Source organism: Anastrepha obliqua, chromosome 4 (assembly GCF_027943255.1).
Source record: "Anastrepha obliqua isolate idAnaObli1 chromosome 4, idAnaObli1_1.0, whole genome shotgun sequence".
NCBI lineage: Eukaryota > Metazoa > Arthropoda > Insecta > Diptera > Tephritidae > Anastrepha > Anastrepha obliqua.
In genome coordinates, this window is record NC_072895.1 from 28725220 (window position 1) to 28744964 (window position 19745).

Genomic DNA, 19745 nt, shown 5'->3' on the forward strand with positions numbered 1-19745 from the left:
CAAAGCGAATGGATCTGGTGGTGAACGAGGACAAAACGAAGTACGTCCTGCCATCAAACAAACAGTCAGCGCACTCGCGTATCGGCACCCATGTCACTGTTAACAGTTATAATTTTGAGGTTGTAAAAGACTTCCGTTTATTTAGGAACCAGCATTAATTAAGACAGAAAACAATGCGAGGCTTGAAATTCAACGTAGAATCTCTCTTGCCAACAAGTGCTACTTTGGACTAAGTAGGCAATTGAATAGTAAATTCCGCTCTCGACGAACAAAACTAACACTCTATATATAAGGCTCTCATCATGCCCGTCCTATGGAATGGCACAGAAGCGTGGACAATGGCAACTTCCGATGAAGCGTCCCTTGGAGTGTTTGAAGGAAAGATTCCGCAGAAGGTTTTTGGATCTTTGCACGCTGGTGACGGCGAGTATCGCAGACAATGGAACGATGAGCTGTATGAGCTTTACGACGACATAGACATAGCGCAGCAAATAAAGATCTAGCGGCTACGTTGACCGGGTTATGTCGTCCGAATGGATACAAACGCTCCGGCTCTGAAAGTATTCGATGCTGTACCAGCTGGTGGTAGTAAAGGAAGAGGAAGTCCCTCTCTGCGTTGGAAAGAGGAAGAGGAAAGTCTCCTCTGCTTTGGAAAGATCAGATGAATAAAGACTTGGCTTCACTTGGCGTTTCCAACTAGCGCCGGTTAGCACGAGAAAGGAATGACTGGCGCGCTATGTTAAACTCGGCCGAAATCGCGTAAACGGTTATCGCGGCAATCAAAAAGAAGAGGAAGAGGTGTGACGGTATTTGTACTAATAATTCAAAGAAATTTACGCTTTAATTGAAAATAAAGTTAAGCAAAATTCGAGTGAATGAAAAATTTTAAGCAACTTATGGAGCTTAAAGTCTACGCCATATTGAATGCATTCGAAAGCACTTCGAAAATAGTGCACTCTCGAGGTTTCCTCATTCACACCTACACACACACACACACACACACACAGATATGGCACAGGTAAGCGTAACTAATAAGACAGCCTTTACGCAAAAGACTCACAAAAACGCGTCTGAGGACAATAACGAACACACAATGAATAGTTACGACCGCTCTGACCGACGACGACACACAGCCACACAGCCACACATACATGCAGATAATTATAAACATACAATACACATCCATATATGGGGATTTATTTGTGTAAAACAATACCGTATGTTTACCACAATAAACGGCCCAAATGCCTTAAGGTACGCGGCCAAAATCCGCGTGGCATTAGAATATAAAAACAGGTGAAAAATTGTTGGCCATTGTTGGCTGTTGGTTTTGAACGGGTTTTGTTTTGAAACGAAGCTAACGAAAAACAATAAAATATTATTGCAAAAAAACAGTACACGCACACATGCAAATCTAACCGACATACAATAAAATGTGTAGCCTGTACATTTGTGTGTGTGTGTGTGTGTGAGAAAGGGCATGCGAGACCGTGGAAGAGACAAAATATTATTACATAAGGATAATAAAATGAATGTGGCCGACAGACAAGCAGCCGAGAACAGCACCACAACGGAGCCGTGCCAAACAGCCTTAACAGCCAAACAAACAAAGCCAAACAACTCAAAGGGTGTTGTTGTTGTTGCTGTTGGCTTTGTTGCTTTATTATTTGCATACAAGTATGTTTTTGTGCGCGTGTTTGTGTGTGTAGGTAGGTTGATAGGTAAGCACTAAAAAATATAAACTGTGCCCCTTGGCGGTAATCGTGTACGAAATGTGAAATAAAACAAAAGTGTCGCTGCTGTCATTGCAACAATTGCAAGAAGCAGCGACAACAACAACAGCATAGTCATTATTGCGCCCATATGTGTGCGTGTGCGTGTGCATGTACGAGTACTATGTGGCAGCAACACTAACCTCTTGTTGCGTTTTTCCAAACGCATTTCAAAACACTAACACAGAAAAGCCGGCACATCAGCACAGACCTCAACCCCAGCACAACAGTCGTATCTGCCACACACCGCGCGCCGGGCACACCCTTGTCACTCCGTCATTCCGTCTCTACGTCACTACATTACCCACACAAGTGCGCACTCGGACATGCACTTTTGAGCGCTCAGAACGCGTTTCGCCCTCCATCCATGCGCCGCTGACTCCCTCAAGCTCTGCACTAACTAGAACTTTTATTGTGTTGTTAGAAGTGCCATATGCCAACAACAAGAAAAACACAAACAACACAGAATGGGTATTACGAGTGCACGAGACAACACTCGAAACGCTTTAATGCAATAAAAAGCGATTGTAATGAGGCTCATAAATGCGTTTAGAAACGCTTTAACACTCATGTTTTTGGGCGAGGATGACGACTTTCGGATGGTTTGTTGAATGGATTTGTGTTTGGGGCTTTGGTGAAATCTCAGCTACTTACTATAGAACCAAATAAAAACATATGCGAGTTTGTAACAGACACAACATGTGTATGTATGTGTGTATGTATATATGTATGTATGTATGTATGTATGTATGTATGTATGTATGTATGTACGTAAGTAGGCATATTCCTGTACTCACCATGCGAATACCTTCACCCGGCGGTATACTACTCCAGACATTCCGTTACGCTTTTAGTGCATAAAGGACGCAACTAACATTTTTCTCAGTTCAGTTCAGTCAATTGAAGTTCCAACGCCCAAGTGAAGTTTTGTGTATTTGCCAGCGTCTGCGACCAGTGTGAATACTCTACACTACATTTTTCACACACTCGATTGGCATATGAAAACAATTGTCGAAACAAAAGTGGAGCAGGTGGGGAGGGAGCATAGATTACTTGCCCTTTCTTGCGTTGTTTAGCATAAATAATAAGCCTACAAAATTTTCATTATGTAATTCACGTGCTACCGAAAATACCTGGCTTATTTCATATGTGTCTGGGGGCATTTCAAAACAATGGAACAGAAAATTGTGGACATGGTGGCGGAGCTGTTGTTTGAGTGACACAACTCAGACCCAATTAGCACAAAAGATGCCATTTTAGATGCCGAACCATCTTGATTTAACTATGAATCTGCCTATGTTGTCTATTTTCTTTTCTGAAATCTCTTCCAAGTTGAACAACGAGAACCCCCACTCGATCCTCCTGGCATGGTCTCACATTTTCATTAGCCGAACCATCTTGATTTGACTATGAATCTGCCTATGTTGCCTATTTTCTTTTCTGAAATTTCTTTCAAGTCGACCAACGAGAATTCCTCCAGCATTCTATGTAGTACAGCAGCCGGACATGGGCACTCACATAGATAGTGAAATACTATTTGCTTAGATTCTTCTTGATTGCAGCTTCTGCATCTATCGTTGCACGGCCACTCGATCCTCCTGGCATAATCACCCAAAGACCAGTTTGCTCGTGGCTTTCTTAACAACTCATCAGTTCTGGATTTGTGAAAATTGAGGATTCCCACAGATGTGGTCGATTTTCTGACCCCATGATAAAGAAGATAACAAGGCTGGAAGGGCATGGAGGAAGAGGAAAACAACCAAACGATGACTGATTTCCATTGTTGTTGTTATAGCAGCATAAACATTCCCCACATATGCACTGGGAATACTGCTGAAGTGACAGCCCTCGGCCGGATATAAATCCGAGTCGTTCCGGTAACGTAGAACCGACTGTCGTGGGATTTACGTGGTAATAGCTGCTTGGTACTACTGACGAACTCCATCAAGTTGTTAATATCAATGAGTGCTATTATATCAGCAGGCATGGCAAAGAGATGAGAGCCTTTATGCTTAAATCTTAGCCCTCCAGAAGCCGGGCAGTTAAAGAGAAAGTGCTGAGATGACTCCACCTCTCCACCTCATCCTTCATGTAACTGATGCAAAAAGAGCGCCGAAGTAATGTCGAGTCTCACAACTTGTATACGAAGCGGCCAATGTTCTGCAAGAGCACCCACGAAATTAGAGAGGTAGGTTTTTATTAACCTGGTTTAATCCCTCGCCCACCTCCGTTCCACTCGTGGCCAGAAAGATTTCGCGACCTTACCAGTTTGTATACTTTCCCGGCGCTCGCTGAGTTGGCGTGAAGCTCACCTCTTCAGGAGCAGATCGCAGGTAATAGTGAACGCGATCCCAATCCTCTCGTTTCGCGATATAACTACCTCACAGGTTCCCTCTCTAGCCAGCTCATCTGCCTCGCAGCTCCTGCGATGTCGCTATGACCAGTTACCCAGACGAGCTTTATATTGAAGAAGAATTCGGATGCAATCGAAAGTGAAGTCAGGCATTGCCCAACCACTTTTGAGTGCACCATCATCGAGCCCAGGGCCTTGAATGGCGCTTGTCTGGCCGTCACAGTTATTACACAAGGGAGCAGCCAATCAGCTGTCTCTTTAATTACTGCTACCTCTGTTTCGAATACACTGCAGTAGTCCGGTAACCTGAACTTGAGTCTGACGGCAAACTCCTTGCAGAATACTCCTCCGCCAACCCTTCGATCCAATTTTGAGCCATCGCTTCCATCCGCCCCCTCTTCGCTTGAAGGAGTGTGGGAGAGAGAATTTTCCATTCGCACTAAGCAGAGGTGCGCATCGATTAGTCGCCAAAGGAATGAAACCAAAGTTCTTAAGGATACTTGAGTGCCTTGTACCCTGAGCCTCTCAGTCTAATTGCGGCATGAGCAGTCACAGCTTTGTCTACACCTTTGTCTACAGGTACCACATTTAGCATTGCGTTAAGCGCTAGAGTAGGAGTAATTCAAAGCGCCCACTGATTTCAATGAAGACTTCGGATTCTCTTTGGCTTCTTTACCGATGCCATGTTTTTCGGTGAGTTCCGCCAGACAACGACTCCATTCGAAAGAATTAACATTATAAGGGTATTATAAGCCAAAATACAACTCTAGGCGAAAGGCCCCATCTTTTGCCAAAAGTATCGTTGCATCCATAGAAGGCTATTGTGTCCTTCCTTATCCTCTCCTCAATGTTGAGCTTCCACGTTACCTCACTGTCAAAGATTAGACCCAGGTACTTCACCTTGTCAGAAAGCACCAACGAAAGCACTCCCTATTGAGGGTAGCTGAGCTCTGGGTATTTTGTATTTCTAAAGTCTTGAGATGATTCACCGATAGGCCGCAATCCGCTGCCCACCAACAAAGAACCCCTATTGAGGGGAGTTGAGCTCTGGGTAATTCTGTAATTTCTAGAGTCTTGAGATGATTCACTGAATTACCGGAATCCGCTGCCAACCTAACAACTACGTTCAGATATGCTAAGATGCATCACATCGTGCAGGGTATCTTAAATATTTCCTCTAACAATTACCGCCACGCCGTCCGTGTAGGCAAACACCTTGCCCCACCCCTTCGCACCAGGTACTCCAGCAAGTCTTTGACAACGGCAACTCAGAGAAATGGAGAAAGAGCATCGCCTTGTGGAGTTCCTCTCACCTCTCCTGTGGATGGAGAGAAACACCACCCCACTCTGCCACGACGATTCTGTTGTTAAGCACTCTGTTGCTAAACCTAATAAGGTCGGATCCAAGCCCCAGTTTATCCAAAGATTTAGTAATTGTCTCCGGGAGGATATTATTAAAAGCCTCCTCAATGTCGCGAAAGGCACGCAATGCGAACTCTTTCCGATATCGAGCCTCCTCTATATCTTTAACAATTAAATGTATGGCAGATTCTACTGATCAAATGATTCAGTCAAAATGTCAAATAACGTTCCAACAAAACAGCATTTGCGGGGAGGTTTGCTTTTGTTCTTCAATTTAAAGAAAAGTGCAACAGAAGCACATCGTTTACTCTCAGAAGCTTATCCTGAATATACTCCAGAGGTTAGAGTATGCCAGCAGTGGTTTGCACGTGATTTTGACCCAGAAAACAAAGAGCGATTAAGTCCATAAAAAAGGTTTGAAGACGAAGAATTGGAGGCATTACTCGATCAAGATCCATGTCAAACTCAAGAAGAATTTGGAAAAACATTGGAAGTCACTCAACAAGCCATTTCTAAACGTTTAAAAGCAGCCGGATATATTCACAAACAAGGAAATTGGGTGCCACACGAATTGAAGCCGAGAGACGTTGAGAGACGATTTTGCATGTCTGAAATGCTGCTTAATCGCCACAAAACGAAATCGTTTTTGCATCGTATTGTCACTGGCGATGAAAAGTGGATTCATTACGATAATCCAAAATGTAAAAGATCGTATGTGAAGCCAGGCCAACCAGCCAAATCGATACCAAAGCCGAATATTCATGGTTTGATGGTAATGCTCTGTATTTGGTGGGATCAGAAGAGTGTGCTGTACTATGAGCTGTTAAAATCGGACCAGACGATCACGGGAGAGCTATACAGGCAACAATTGATACGTTTGAAGTAAGCAATAGCCGAAAAACGGCCAGAATGGGCGTCCAGGTACGAGTAATTGATTTTCCATCATGACAATGCTGGGCCAGATGTTGCAGTACCGGTCAAAAATTATCTGGAAATTGCCGGATGGGAAATTCTACCTCACCCGCCTTATAACCCAGGCATAGCTCCTTCTGATTACGACTTGTTTCGGTCGATGCAGCATCACCTTTCTGGAATACGGTTCACCAATGTTGAAGGTATTAAAAAATGGCTTGATGACTTTCTCGGCGCAAAAGATGAGAATTTTTTTTCGGATGGAATCCGTAAATTGCATGAAAGATGGGAAAAAGTTCCCGCTTCCGATGGACAATATTTTGAATAAAATATTTTTTTACTTTTATACTTAAATAAATGGTTTTTTTAACAAAAAAAAAAAACGAAATTAATTAGTTGTACAGCCAATATCTTACACATTTCCTTGCTGCTATGAAATTTATAGGAAATGAGAAGTAAGGAAATATTTCGGCTACAGATTCATTGCAATTTCTACAATATTTAATCATTCGAAAAGTTTTTATGCAAAAGTTCTATAATGAAACAAATACAAACATTCGAGAATTTACATACAAGCAACAAAATCCCATGGAGTAAACCACCTACCAAGCACCAAAAGCAAAAATCGACAATCACAGTCGCATTCACATATTGCAACAACGAATTATAATAATAAACTAACAACAACAATAGCAACACTCAACATTCAACATATTGTATTGTGTTTAAAAACAATTGGCATACACATTTTATTTATATCCTCTGTGTATGTGTGTGTAAGTATATAAACAAAATAGGTGTGACATCAAAAATAGTCTAAAGGGACAACGACTGTATTGTTGGTGTAACGTACAAAGTTGGGCCAAGTGTTGCTCCCTGAGGTAGTCATAATGAGCCCGGAATAAATACAAAGGCGCATTTGTACTTTCACATGTATATGTGTGTATGTGTTTGCATGTAAGTACATATTCATATAGCAAAAGCTCGTGCATCTACGGCCTATTCCCCAACTACGTGGCGCGGTGGCGATGGCGGAAGTGTGTAGACGTGCGCTATGGCAAGTTGTTGGTGGCGTTGGTGTCTCATTGTTAAGGCGCGTGGCCTGTGAAAACGCTTGGAATAGATGTGAACAACTTAATGGAATCAACGAATATATTTGCTGCGAGATATTTTTACTTTCTAAGTAGTAGTGAGTGCTGACATTTGAAAAGAAATTAAATGACGTTTGGAAAATTGTAAAATGTGCCTCGCGTGTGTCCAGAAAACGTGGGCTAATTGAATAAAAATGCTGAAAAATATTACTAAAAAAAATTGTCTACTAATGATAACAAGACTTCTTCAGAAATGTTTGCTGTCTTGTTTTTTTTGTTCCCAACAAGTTTCATCACTGATTCCATTCCCAAGTAGAACCGTTTTTCCCACACACTGGTAATTTTGTCGCAATCAACATAAAAAAAGAAACTTCTAGGCCGGTATGAACCTCTAACAAAACTAAGCTGGGAAATTTCACCAACCAAGTAAATAAACCTACCAAATCAAAGTCGAAATATCCATCCCTGCTGGAAGTGCAATCAGGTTAAAAGAGGTTGGCCTCTGGAGGCAGTCTCTCAAGAGACATGGTAGCATTTTTAGGCAATTAAAACCGTTTTTCTATGAACTTCGAACAGATCTCTCTATCCGCAAACTGGAGTTTCAGGGACGTCTCAGGGCAATCTTTCCAAGTAAGCAAGATTGGAAGGTGGGGAAAATCTGCTGCGAAGCTGGTACCTTTGCCTTCACTGACGGCTCCAAGTTTGGAGCAGGGATTTCTTCTAAATCGGCCAATTTATCAGATGATGACACAAACCGAATTTAAGAATTTCCGAGATGGGCATTTTACAAGGTGAAGTTCAAAATAAATAAGGCTGGCGTCATAAAAAAGTTTTTGATGACGCCATCGCCTTCATGACTTGGTGCGCTGGAAGTTACATCGCTAGGTGATTTCCAATGAAATCGCATTTTAACCATCAATCCCTCACCGTATTCGCCTGATATTGCTCCTTGTGACTTCTACCTATTCGGAAAATTGCATTTCCTCATACCAAAAGGACATCCTGAAGGACATTCCGGTCAATTACTTGAAACACTCTTTCGAAAAGCTTTTAGATCGCGCAAAACAGTGTATCGAAGAGGGGATTATTTTGAATAAATAAACTCGAAGTTATCAGAACAAAGCTCCTGTCGTTTCTATTTTAGCTCAGTCTTGTTGATTTTGACCTTTACCTTGTAATACTCAAACTCGATTACTCCAACCTTAACAAGGATTGTTCAATATATAGAAAGTTAATTTATATACCCAAATATTAGAAAGCGATGACTTAAAAACCCACGCTTTCGAAAATTTAATTGTCCTAGTTTCAAAAAAGATAGTCAATGGAGGCTAGGATTGGTGACTATGGAGGTTGATGAAGAAGTTTTGGCATAGTAATTTTTTCTGTAATAAATTTCGAAATGATATGTTGTGGTCCAGAAAAGTTTAGATAGTGCCCGGCACAATCAAAATCGAACAAAATCAAACATATGAAATTGTGGCGGTGAAAACTTTTACATATTTGGAATTTAAACTAAGTTATGACAACTCAGTGGGCAACGCAATCGATGAAAATGCAAGCAGCCAATAAACAAGCTTCTCATTTTCACAACTCTTCAAATCAAAGCTGCTTAAAAGATCGTGCAAATGTATTTTACTCAAAGTAAAAAACTGGAAGGAATCACCCAATGATCGGGTCAAATGGAGACATTTTGTTCAGCACGCCAAAGCGCACACAGAGTTGTACCGCTTACGCTTTTTCCCACCAAGAAAACAATACTAAGCAAACTCGAAAACGCTGTTGCCACTATTCAGTTTTTTTTTTTTCATTCAGTTCTCGTAGAAACTACTTTTCCAACTCTTTCACTTTACCGGATTGAGTTAAAAGAGTAATGTTTGTTATGTGACGCCCAACTTCAACGGTAGTTCGTAGTGCCTCTGAGATCAGTCAGACCCAACAGTAACCTTTACTTCATCATTACTGAACCTGCATTTTGCGGGCCGCGTGCCTTCTTTTTGAAATCCACTTCGTCTTCATGAAATCTGGCAAAAAGTTACCCCGCCCTAAAGCAAAATATTTCGAGCAGTGCGAATGTGCACTGGTCTGAAGGCATTGAAATTCATATGTATGTGTGGAAACTGGGTGACTGCGTAGGCGCCGACACCGGCAGATGATTTCGCATGCTTGGTGAACAAAGAAATCAAATTGGGGGAGAATTGAGCATGCAAAATCAACCGTTTATGACAACCTTCAGCACTGAAAATCATGAGTGAAACACGCCCTATCTGGCACAGGGACTTTGAGTTGTACACTAGTGGTAGATATTGTACAGTCGAAGGGTCTAAAAATAAGTGATGCATAATCCACGAGCTATTAAATCCTAGCAGATGCCAACCACAAATAAGCCGCTTGAGGAGAGTATTGGAAAAAAAAAATAAAACAAAAAAATACAGCAGAATTTGCATTTAGGCGCATCAGTAGGCAATGCACGAGTTAATGCTATCAGCACGGGTTAAAAGTTGTAGGTGGGAAGTCCTATTGTACCTGTCGTATTCACCGGACCTGACCCCTTTCAGTTTACGCAAAATCGTATTTCAGAAATACGGTTCGCTTCAACCGAAGATACTAAAAATTTGTATGATGTTTTTTTAGTCTCAAAATATACAAGGTGGCGCAAAATGAACCACTCTGTTAAAAGATTTATAATTTTAGCAATGGCGTCATCGGAAAACGGCCGCAATCATATTTGATACTTGTGGACTAGACAGCATATAACAAATTGTTTTAATAAAATTTTTAAAAAAAAATTTTGTTATAAATTTTTTTATAAAAATTTTGTGATACAATTTTTTTCTGAAATATCTTTCTTAAAAATAGAGAAAAAAATATTTTTTCTTAATTTTGTTTATTGTTTTTTTTTTATTATATTTTTTAAAAAAGGTCTCTAATAAGAGACCTATGAAATATCAAGGTGATTTTTTATTTAAGGTTTTTTTTTTTAGAACTAACAATAACTTCGTTAGACAGGCGAGATGTGATAACTTTCCAACTTGTTTCAAAAACAGTTTTAAATTTTTTTATAAAAGTTTTATAACAAATTTTTTTATTAAAATTTTTTTGCAAAAATTTTGTTATAAATTTTTTTATTTTTTAAATTTTTTTATAAATTTTTTTTATAAAAATTTTGTGATACAATTTTTTTGTGAAATATCTTTCTTAATTTCTTCTGAAATATTTAAAAATAAAAAAAAAAATTTGTTTCTTAATTTTTTTGTTATTTTTTTTTAATTGGTTTTTTTTTAATTTATTTTATTTTTTTATAAACACGTCTCTAATAAGAGACCTTGAAATATCAAGGTGATTTTTTATTTAATTTTTTTTTAGAATGAACAATAACTTCGTTAGACAGGCGAGATGTGGTAACTTTCCAACAAAAAACAATGTCAACGCCAAATAATAAGAACAGGTCTGTGCCAAGCCATTAGTAGCCCGTGATTATAGGTGCATTCATCAGTAACGCACACCCGGACATTTATTTTTATACTTATTTTAAAACTATTTTATTTTGCTAAAAAATACTTTTAAAAATAAATAAATAAAAAGTATTGTGTGTATCACAGGACTTGCTTCTTGCAACCTTATCCACTTTTAGCCATTAGGAGCAAAACAGGAACAAGTATGGGGACATAACAACAAACAAAGATGGAAATATAGCCAAATATAAAAAAACAACTTAGCGAGTCTTCAAAAACGCATTTAAAAAAATGTTAAAGCAGTTTCACAGATACATTTGAGGTCCTGCTCACACGAAAAGTTTTAACTGGTCCACTGTCCACATATTTTTTAGTTTGTGTGCTAAAAAAAATTCAGAAAATGTGCGTATGTATGTGTGAGCTTACGCTGAACCTGGTAACTCGTCATCCGTCTACTTGGAAGCGCTTCGGTACTTACTAATATTCAGTGGCATTATGGCCGCTTGCATCTGACTGAAGATCTGCCGATGATGGTGATGATGATGCGGATGCCCATGATGCCCACCAACTGCCGCACCGCTGAAATACAAATGATTCTGATGCAACGCCAACTGTTGATGATGATGATGGTGGTGGTGGTGATGGTGATGCTGTGGCGCATTGAACGCATGCTGTTGCAGGTGATGTTGCATCGAATGATGTGTTTGCTGTTGTTGCAGCGAATGTTGTTGCTGTTGCTGTTGTTGGTGGTGCAGATGGTGATGGTGGGCCAGGGGATGTGAAAGCGGGTGGTGGAGTTGCTGTTGCTGCTGTTGTTGTTGGTGGAGGTGGGCTGTTTGTGGGTGATGTTGCGGCAGGGCCAAAGCCAACGCATGATGAGCTGTAGCACCAGCGCTCGCGCCAATTGACATCACCGATTGAGCGCCGCCACTTGCCGACGCAGAAGGTGGTGGTGCAGGCGGTAACGACGGCGGCTCCGCTGGTGGTGTTGGTGGCGATGCTGTTGCTGCTGTCACTTGTAATGCTGCAGCACCTCCACCATATTGGCGTGTTGTTGTGGTCGCTACCGCTGCTGCCGTTGCAGTCGCCGTTGCTAGAATGTGATGATGTGTGGTTGTAGAACGTTGATTTTGTACTGTATTCAAACTGTGTATGGAGGCGTGTACCGCCGATTGATAGATAATACCGTTATTCGACATAGCCGTCATCGACTGGTGATGATACATCGTGGGGCCGGCACTGGGCGGCGGTGCTGCGGCCGCAACTGTGGCTGCTGCCATGGCAGCGGTGGCGGTGACCGGTGCTAGCGGAAGCGAGCGATAGCCGGCCATCTGGGGTGGGGTGGGGTGTTGTGTTGTGTGTCTGCTTTTTGATTTCTCTGTGTTTATTTTATACCTTATTTGCTGTCTTTTGGAAACATTTTCCGATTTGTCGTTTTTCTTTTTTTCTTTTGATTAATAAACAAGTTTTACGCGGTACTCACAAATGCGGCACTTAACTTGGAAGTGCCTTTCCGATGCGAACGCGTTTTCGTACTACTTGAAGCCGAAGTGATAATTTTGATGCTCTTTTTACTTATTTCCTTCCTTTAAATAGCTATGAAATATTCTATTAAGTTTATTTATTCATTAAAAAAAAACTCCATTATAGAACAAATAGTCTGGTCTCGTACCAGAATGTTCTTGCACCGGGGGCATTTGAGTAATATTTATAATAAATAATGGGGTTCGTGCTGCCTTCAACCCCTAGCAGAGCTCCTGAGACTCTATTAGACTATCTCCCGAGGGATTTCCTGGCTAATTGCCTACCTAATTGCATGACCACCCTGGAAAATTATTTATTTGGACACACGTCAATTTCCTAACTCTTCTGGGAACTCATAGAGAGCTAGATTGCACTGCACCATAGATCTGTTTTCAAAATAATTATTCCACACGTTTCACAGAAAAAGATGAATAGGATAACCTTAAGAACCGTGATCGTGGTCAGTGGCTATCTGCACTGACGGCTCAACGAAAAATACTAAGGTCGGCAGTGGCAGCTACTCAAAAGTGCTGCAGCTAAGCCTATGTTTGCGGCTAACTGACTTCTGCGTACACCCTTTTCAGGTGCTTGGCCGAGCTCCTCCTCCCATTTATGGTGTGCGTCTTGATGTTGTTCCACGAATGGAGGGACCTAAAGTTTCAAGCCGACTCCGAACGGCAGATATTTTTTACGAGGAGCTTTTTCATGGCAGAAATACACTCGGAGGTTTGCCATTGCCTGCTGTGGGGGACCGCTATTAGAAAACACCTACGTTTCTCTCTGAATTCCGAATGATAGACCCACACTAACCGATTCGTCTACGGCGGTCGCCTTTCAAGCCGAGTTAGTGACTACAAAAAACAGAGCTTGTGTTATGAGTCAGGGACTCTACTCTGATATGCAAGCTATGCAGTGTCGTGGTACTTTATCCAAAGTGGCAATCGAGTGTGAAACTATTCTAAATGAGCTGGCTAAGCGTTGCACCAAGAACATTGCCTAGGTCCCTGGACATCGCGGATTTGCTAGCTAGTAGAGGAACTGACCTTAAATCGTTCTGCCAGTAAGTGGGCATTCCATTATCTTCAAGTAAGTTCTGGATCAGGTCGGTCTATATCGCGCAGACGAACAGTAGACGGACCACAGAGTCTACATGTGAACAAAATATCCTAAAATGTGTGAACACAGAACTAAGTCTGTCATCAATCCAAACCGGCCTTCCATTAGCCCAGTGGTTGGCACCATCACAGGGCACCGCCTAATAGTAATGCTTGGGAGCCGTTTGACAGCTTCCTGTAATGTGTTTTGCCACAGCTGCCGGAACGAGGACGTGGGTTAGAGTGGTCAGCACTTTCCCTGCCACTGCCCTTTTCTTGCCAGAACGCGACATGACTGTCCACATTCTGACTTCTTTGGATGTCTGACAGATCCAGAGTCCACAGCCATCCGCAATATTTCATCGTTTATTACAGATACGAAGTACTTTCATCACGTCGGGAATTTAGGGCGAAGTTTGAGCCCACACTCGTGATATCACAATAGGCTTCCAGGCCTAAGTGGACTGCTCTACACTTTCATGCAGCGGCAACCACCGTAAGCTAACCTAACCTCAAGTGGAATCCGTATAGAGAAAAATATTTCTGAAGAGTTATTTTACAATAATTTCTTTGTCATGCGAATAAAATGAATATTATTTAGAGGCAATGGCAAACGTCCCAGTGCATTTATGCCACGAAAAAACTTCGCATGAAAACCAAAATCCTCCTCTGAAAGGTCCTCACAGCTTTTGCAATGGGGATTAAATGGTAAACCTAGCTCTATTGTATTAGAGCAACTCCTACACAGCTACGAGTTTAGGAATTAAATAGCGAGAAGTCCCCAGGGTTTTCTGAGTCGGTCTTACTGGGTTCGAAGGATTTTCGAAATAGCGCACGAAGAAACGGAGGGAATGCCGATGGCTGGGTGGGAGACCGCTAAGACCAATTCAGTCGACCCCTAACTGGAATGCTCATCAGCAACTTCATTTCCCTCTATTTTTACATGTTATGGGATCCAAATCAAGGAAATGTTAGCTGAACACCCAAGGGATTTGATATCCTCCTTGCAGCAGTTGACTAATTTGGATCTGCGCTATGGCGTAATCAGATCTTTGATCGCAGCTTAGCTATCGGAAAAAATGTTAATATCTCCCTCGCTCTCGCGTTCCCTAAGCCTTCTGCATGCCTGCAAAAACTTCTAACTGAAAAACACTAGCAATATTCGGCAGTTTTAGGGAAATACCCAATAAAATTGGCTGATTTAGAGAAACCCCTTCTCCGGCTCCAGAGTTCATCTTGGAGCTGTCAGTGAAGACAGAGGTATCAGCATCGGTACAAATCTTTCCCCCTGCGTACTTGAAAATATTGCCCCTGCACAACCATCAAACTCTGGTTTGCGGATGGAGAGATCCGTACGAAGTTCAGAGAAAGACGTTGTTAACTGCCTAAAAGCGCCTCCTTGCGGTTGCGCATACAGAACCTTCTTAACAGATGAAAGGAGTGGGCTCTATAACGTGCAAGGCGCACGGCCCACATCAGTGCAAAAAGCAGCAAAGCGATTTCTGACCGGTGGAGGCCGGTGGCAGCAGTGGTGGGCTCTTTGTGACTGAGCTCTTTGTGACTGCGAACGTTGGACCTACAAACTCATACCACTTGAGATAGTGGTTAGTGAGAAATCATGGAGACACCGACTATCACCTTTCGCAGCTGCTCAGCGGGCATGGCTGTTTTCGGGAACACCTGCACCCTTTTAAGCTGGTAGGCAGCCCTATCTGTCCAAACTGCTCGAATACTGACGAAAATACAGAACACGTGATTTTTTATTGCAACCGCTTCAGAGAGGAACGAGCTATTCTCGAACATGCCCTACGTCGTCAAGCATCCTCCAGCACGCTCATACGAGGTATGCGCGCAACCAGCAATATTGAAATCCAACGTAGAATCTCTCTTGCCAACAAGTGCTACTTTGGACTAAGTAGGCAACTGAGTAGTAAAGTCCTCTCTCGACGAACAAAACTAACACTCTACAAGACTCTCATCATGCCCGTCCTAACGTATGGCGCAGAAGCTTGGACGATGACAACATCCGATGAAGCGACGCTTGGAGTGTTCGAGAGAAAGATTCTGCGTAAGATTTTTGGACCTTTGCACGTTGGCAACGGCGAATATCGCAGACGATGGAACGATGAGCTGTATGAGCTTTACGACGACATAGACATAGCGCAGCGAATAAAGATCCAGCGGCTACGTTGGCTTAGTCATGTAGTCCGAATGGATACAAACGCTCCGGCTTTGAAAGTATTCGATGCGGTACCAGCTGGTGGTAGCAGAGGAAGAGGAAGGCCTCCTCTGCGTTGGAAAGATCAGGTGGAGAAGGACTTGGCTTCACTTGGTGTGTCCAACTGGCGCCGGTTAGCACGAGAAAGAAACGACTGGCGCGCTTTGTTAAACTCGGCCAAAATCGCGTAAGCGGTTATAGCGCCAATTAAGAAGAAGAAGAAGCTCACACGTTCGCATATAAGATCATGACGCAACTCCGCCATACTGATTGGGAGCACAAAGCGATGCAGCAACAGTTACAGCAGTAGCAGCAGGGAAGGCGGACACTTTCTGACGAACCGACGACAAGCAGAAACTTTTGAGTGAAAAATTCAATACAATATCGTACAGATGACAAGGCGGTAGTGGTTGAATATAACACTACTGCAACTTTTCCGATGTATCCTTTACTTTAGAACCATCTGTATAAACATAGTTTGAGTAGTTGGGACTATCGACAGCGTATTGCCTTCAGAAGCTAGACGCAGGTACCTGTTGTGTCTTCGGACATAAACGTGGCTTTACACAGATGTTATACTTTTGTAGGGTAGAATTAGCCCTCGAGAGATCGCCGCCGAAGGCCAACCTCCTTTAACTTGATTGCACCTTGAACAACGATGAAAATTACATGAAACTCGATGGGAAGTAAGTGCAGAACGACATTAAGGGCAGCACCGGGATAAGTTCTGCATGCCCCGGTAATGCCAACGCAAGCAGTTTGCCTTTGCATCCTTCCTAGTTTAGTGACATTATAGCCGAAGAGCTTCCCACCAAACCAGGCATTCCTAGGTTAAAACTGGCGAAATCACTGCGTTGCAAATCCAAAGAACGACTTGTGGAATGAAGCCCATTTTTGGGCGGATTTGAAAGGGTTAAAAAGCTATGCAAGTAGAACGCCAAAAAAGGCCTTTTTTAACCGATATCCGTCATTGTGTAACTTCCAATGGAGTTTGGCGTCAAGTGTGACTCTTAGATACTTAACTGCCGCTGACAGCGGGAAACCATGGTTGTGGAAGTTTAAAATGTGGAGGTTTATTTTTTTTTGATAAATAGCATCAGGTCCCTTTTATAAGAGTTGGCACTAAGCCTGTAACTAACAGCTCAGCTTCGTAGAATACACAGAAGACGTACGACGATGGATGTGTACGGTGTAGTGCTGATGTGCTGATTTACTTCAATGTGGTTTTTTGCATATTATAAAAAAAGAGTCTAGAGTTCTAGCTTAAAATATTACTATAATTTTTTAATTTTTTTTTTCTTTTTTTTTTGCTTTTTTCTTCAATATAATATTCAAAAAATCTTATTTTGTTCTAGTACGTAATTAAAAGCAGAACTTCTTTTAGATGAGAAAGCAGCTTAAAATGCGCCCACCACCTTGCCGTTGTCTATACCGCACTGAAACGCAGTATTTCCTTTTCTTCTTCTTCCTAGACATGCTGCCATCGCAATCGCCTCTCACTACCCCCAAATTATGGCACTCTGTGTTTATTTTTGTTATATTTGTATCTGACAAAGGAGCTTTTATGGGATTTACTTGTATTTGCTTTTCGATTGACGCGCCATACATATCAATCGCTCGCATGTATGTGTGTGTGTGTGTACATTTAATTATATTACATTTGCATTGATATTTTTATTATATTACAATTATTGACGGCATTAGACATCTTTAAACAAAATATGTATTTTTTTTTTTTTTTTGAATTCGTTTAATTCTTATATCTTCACAGTGTTCACTTATTTGGCAACAATTAATTTAACATGAATTTTCATTAACTAAGTAATTATCACAGCGAAAACAATGCTTTCGACGTTGTTAAATTTAATACTAAATTTAAGTGGTGCCGTGAAGCGGCATTCACTCCATGAAGCGCCAACATTTCTTTCATTCGTCACAATTCATTGCTTTATCTGAGCTAAAACAAAAACCAAAAACAAATTCGCATACATATCTTAAATTGATAATATAAATGTATCTATGTACATACACCCATTATACATACATGTAAGTATGTATTGGTTGGCACTTTTTATCTGATACATAAATCTTTGGTGGACACAGTCGCAGTCGCATTCCGGCTGCTTTCGAATGTACGTAAGAGAGGAAAATCTTATCGCTTAACCGTTTTTTGCGCCCTCGCCTCATTTCTTGCGCTTTGCACACGTTTGTGCAAGTATGTGTGTATGTGTGTGTATGAAGATAATAAGATATTTTATTTAATTTATAAATATAATAAAGGTGGCTAATGTATGTATAGATTTATGTACGTTTATTTACTTTAACTTTGGCTGCTCCATGTGCTCCGGTAAACACATTTCAGTTTTAATAATGATTTTGTTTATTCTTTTATTTTTGTTTTCGTTTTTGTTTTTGTTTTTAATTATATTATACGTATGTATGTAGGTACTTTTGTCTTGTTTACAAATATGTTTTTACACACTGGGCTACTGTTGTTAAATTTAGTGATACAAGCCGAGCCAACTGCATATTTACAGCTCAAACGAAGCTATTTGGCTTATAAGGCTGAGTCATGATAAAATAAATACATAAATTAATAAGTATTCTAGGAATTTTTTGTTTTTTTAACATTTCGAAGCACATTTTTTGACAGTTCAATATATGCCTATATTCCATGATTTATAGATTTCTGTAGCTAGAAGAAGAGACTGGTGTCAAAGTGAATACGACTTATTATCGGGAAAATGTTTTAGAAGCTGCTTTAGAGCCGTGAACACGCAAACATTTCGGTCGTAGACCATGGACGTTCCAACAGGTCTCGGCACCGTCTCATAAAGCTCGTGTGAACCAAGAATGGTTAAAAAATCATGTTCCACACTTTATTTCGTTCACACAATGGCTTTCGAATTCGCCAGACGCAAATCCGATGGACTATTCCATCTGGTCCATTTTGGAGAGCAAGGTGAGGACTAAAAATTATGCCAGTAAGGATACGCTGAAAAAACCGATTATACGAGAATGGGCCAAAATACCTCAAGATCACATTCGTGCAGCATGCAACTTATTTTTTGACCGTTTCAAGGCTATAGTCAAGGCAAAGGGTGGTCATATCGAGCTAAAGTGAATATATGTTAAAATTCTAATCATTTTTGAACAATTTTGTCTTTGAAATCAATAAAAACTAATTTCACACAAAAAAGTTATGGTGTTTTGAATAGATAACACTTCATATCGTTCACCCGTATATATATAAAAAAAGTTATGTTTTGCAATGCGCAGAAAAAAAACAAACAAAAAAAAATTCCCCAAAAAGAATTTGTTAAAAACTATATTTCATACTACCTAAAATAACACAAATGTATAAAAATTAAAAAATATATATTAGGTGCGCAACTAAGTTCCCGCTGTTTGTCAATAGATGCCGCCAGCAGTGTGTGCTAGTCGATTCTAACATAACCTAAACGTCATAAACCAAGCTTAGCCATATGGTAAACTAACTTCTTTGATACATTGATACAAGTGATTTTGCTTTGGTATCAAATACTTTTGCTTTGTGAGAATGTCTGATTTTGTACCGAATAATCGTCATTTGCAGGAACTATTGATTTTCCGCCTTCATTCGAAAAAAACGACGGCTGAAGCGCATCGAGAGCTACAAGAAGTTTATGGAGATGCTGCTTTAAATTAAACAACGTGCCGAGATTGGTTGCGTCGCTTCAAAGGAAGGCCAAAAACCTTCGAAGACGTTGAATTGGAGGCATTGCTCAATGCGGATGTTGAAAGTCGTTTTTTCGCCTGTGAACAACTGCTCTAGCGGCAAAAGAATTTTCTGCATTGCATCGTGACTGGTGATGGAAAATGGATTCACTACAGCAATCCAAAGAAAAGAAAGTCATGGGGACTGCCCGGTTATGCTTCTACGTCGTCGCCTCGGCAGAATATTGATGCTGCGAAGGTTATGCTATGT

At 41.0% G+C, this 19745-nt stretch overlaps 1 protein-coding gene across 2 annotated transcripts in view; it reads right to left on the reverse strand.

Annotated features, from left to right (window-relative positions):
* LOC129246438 (uncharacterized) overlaps positions 1 to 12273 on the reverse strand; it is a 124586-nt gene extending 112313 nt beyond the window's left edge. The window contains exon 1 of one of the 2 annotated variants that reach the window (XM_054885273.1): positions 11421 to 12273. In XM_054885273.1, coding sequence (XP_054741248.1) covers positions 11421 to 12273 — 853 coding nt within the window. The remainder of the gene's footprint in view (positions 1 to 11420) is intronic. The other variant, XM_054885274.1, reaches the window with a different exon arrangement.
* Positions 12274 to 19745: the final 7472 nt, after the last annotated feature.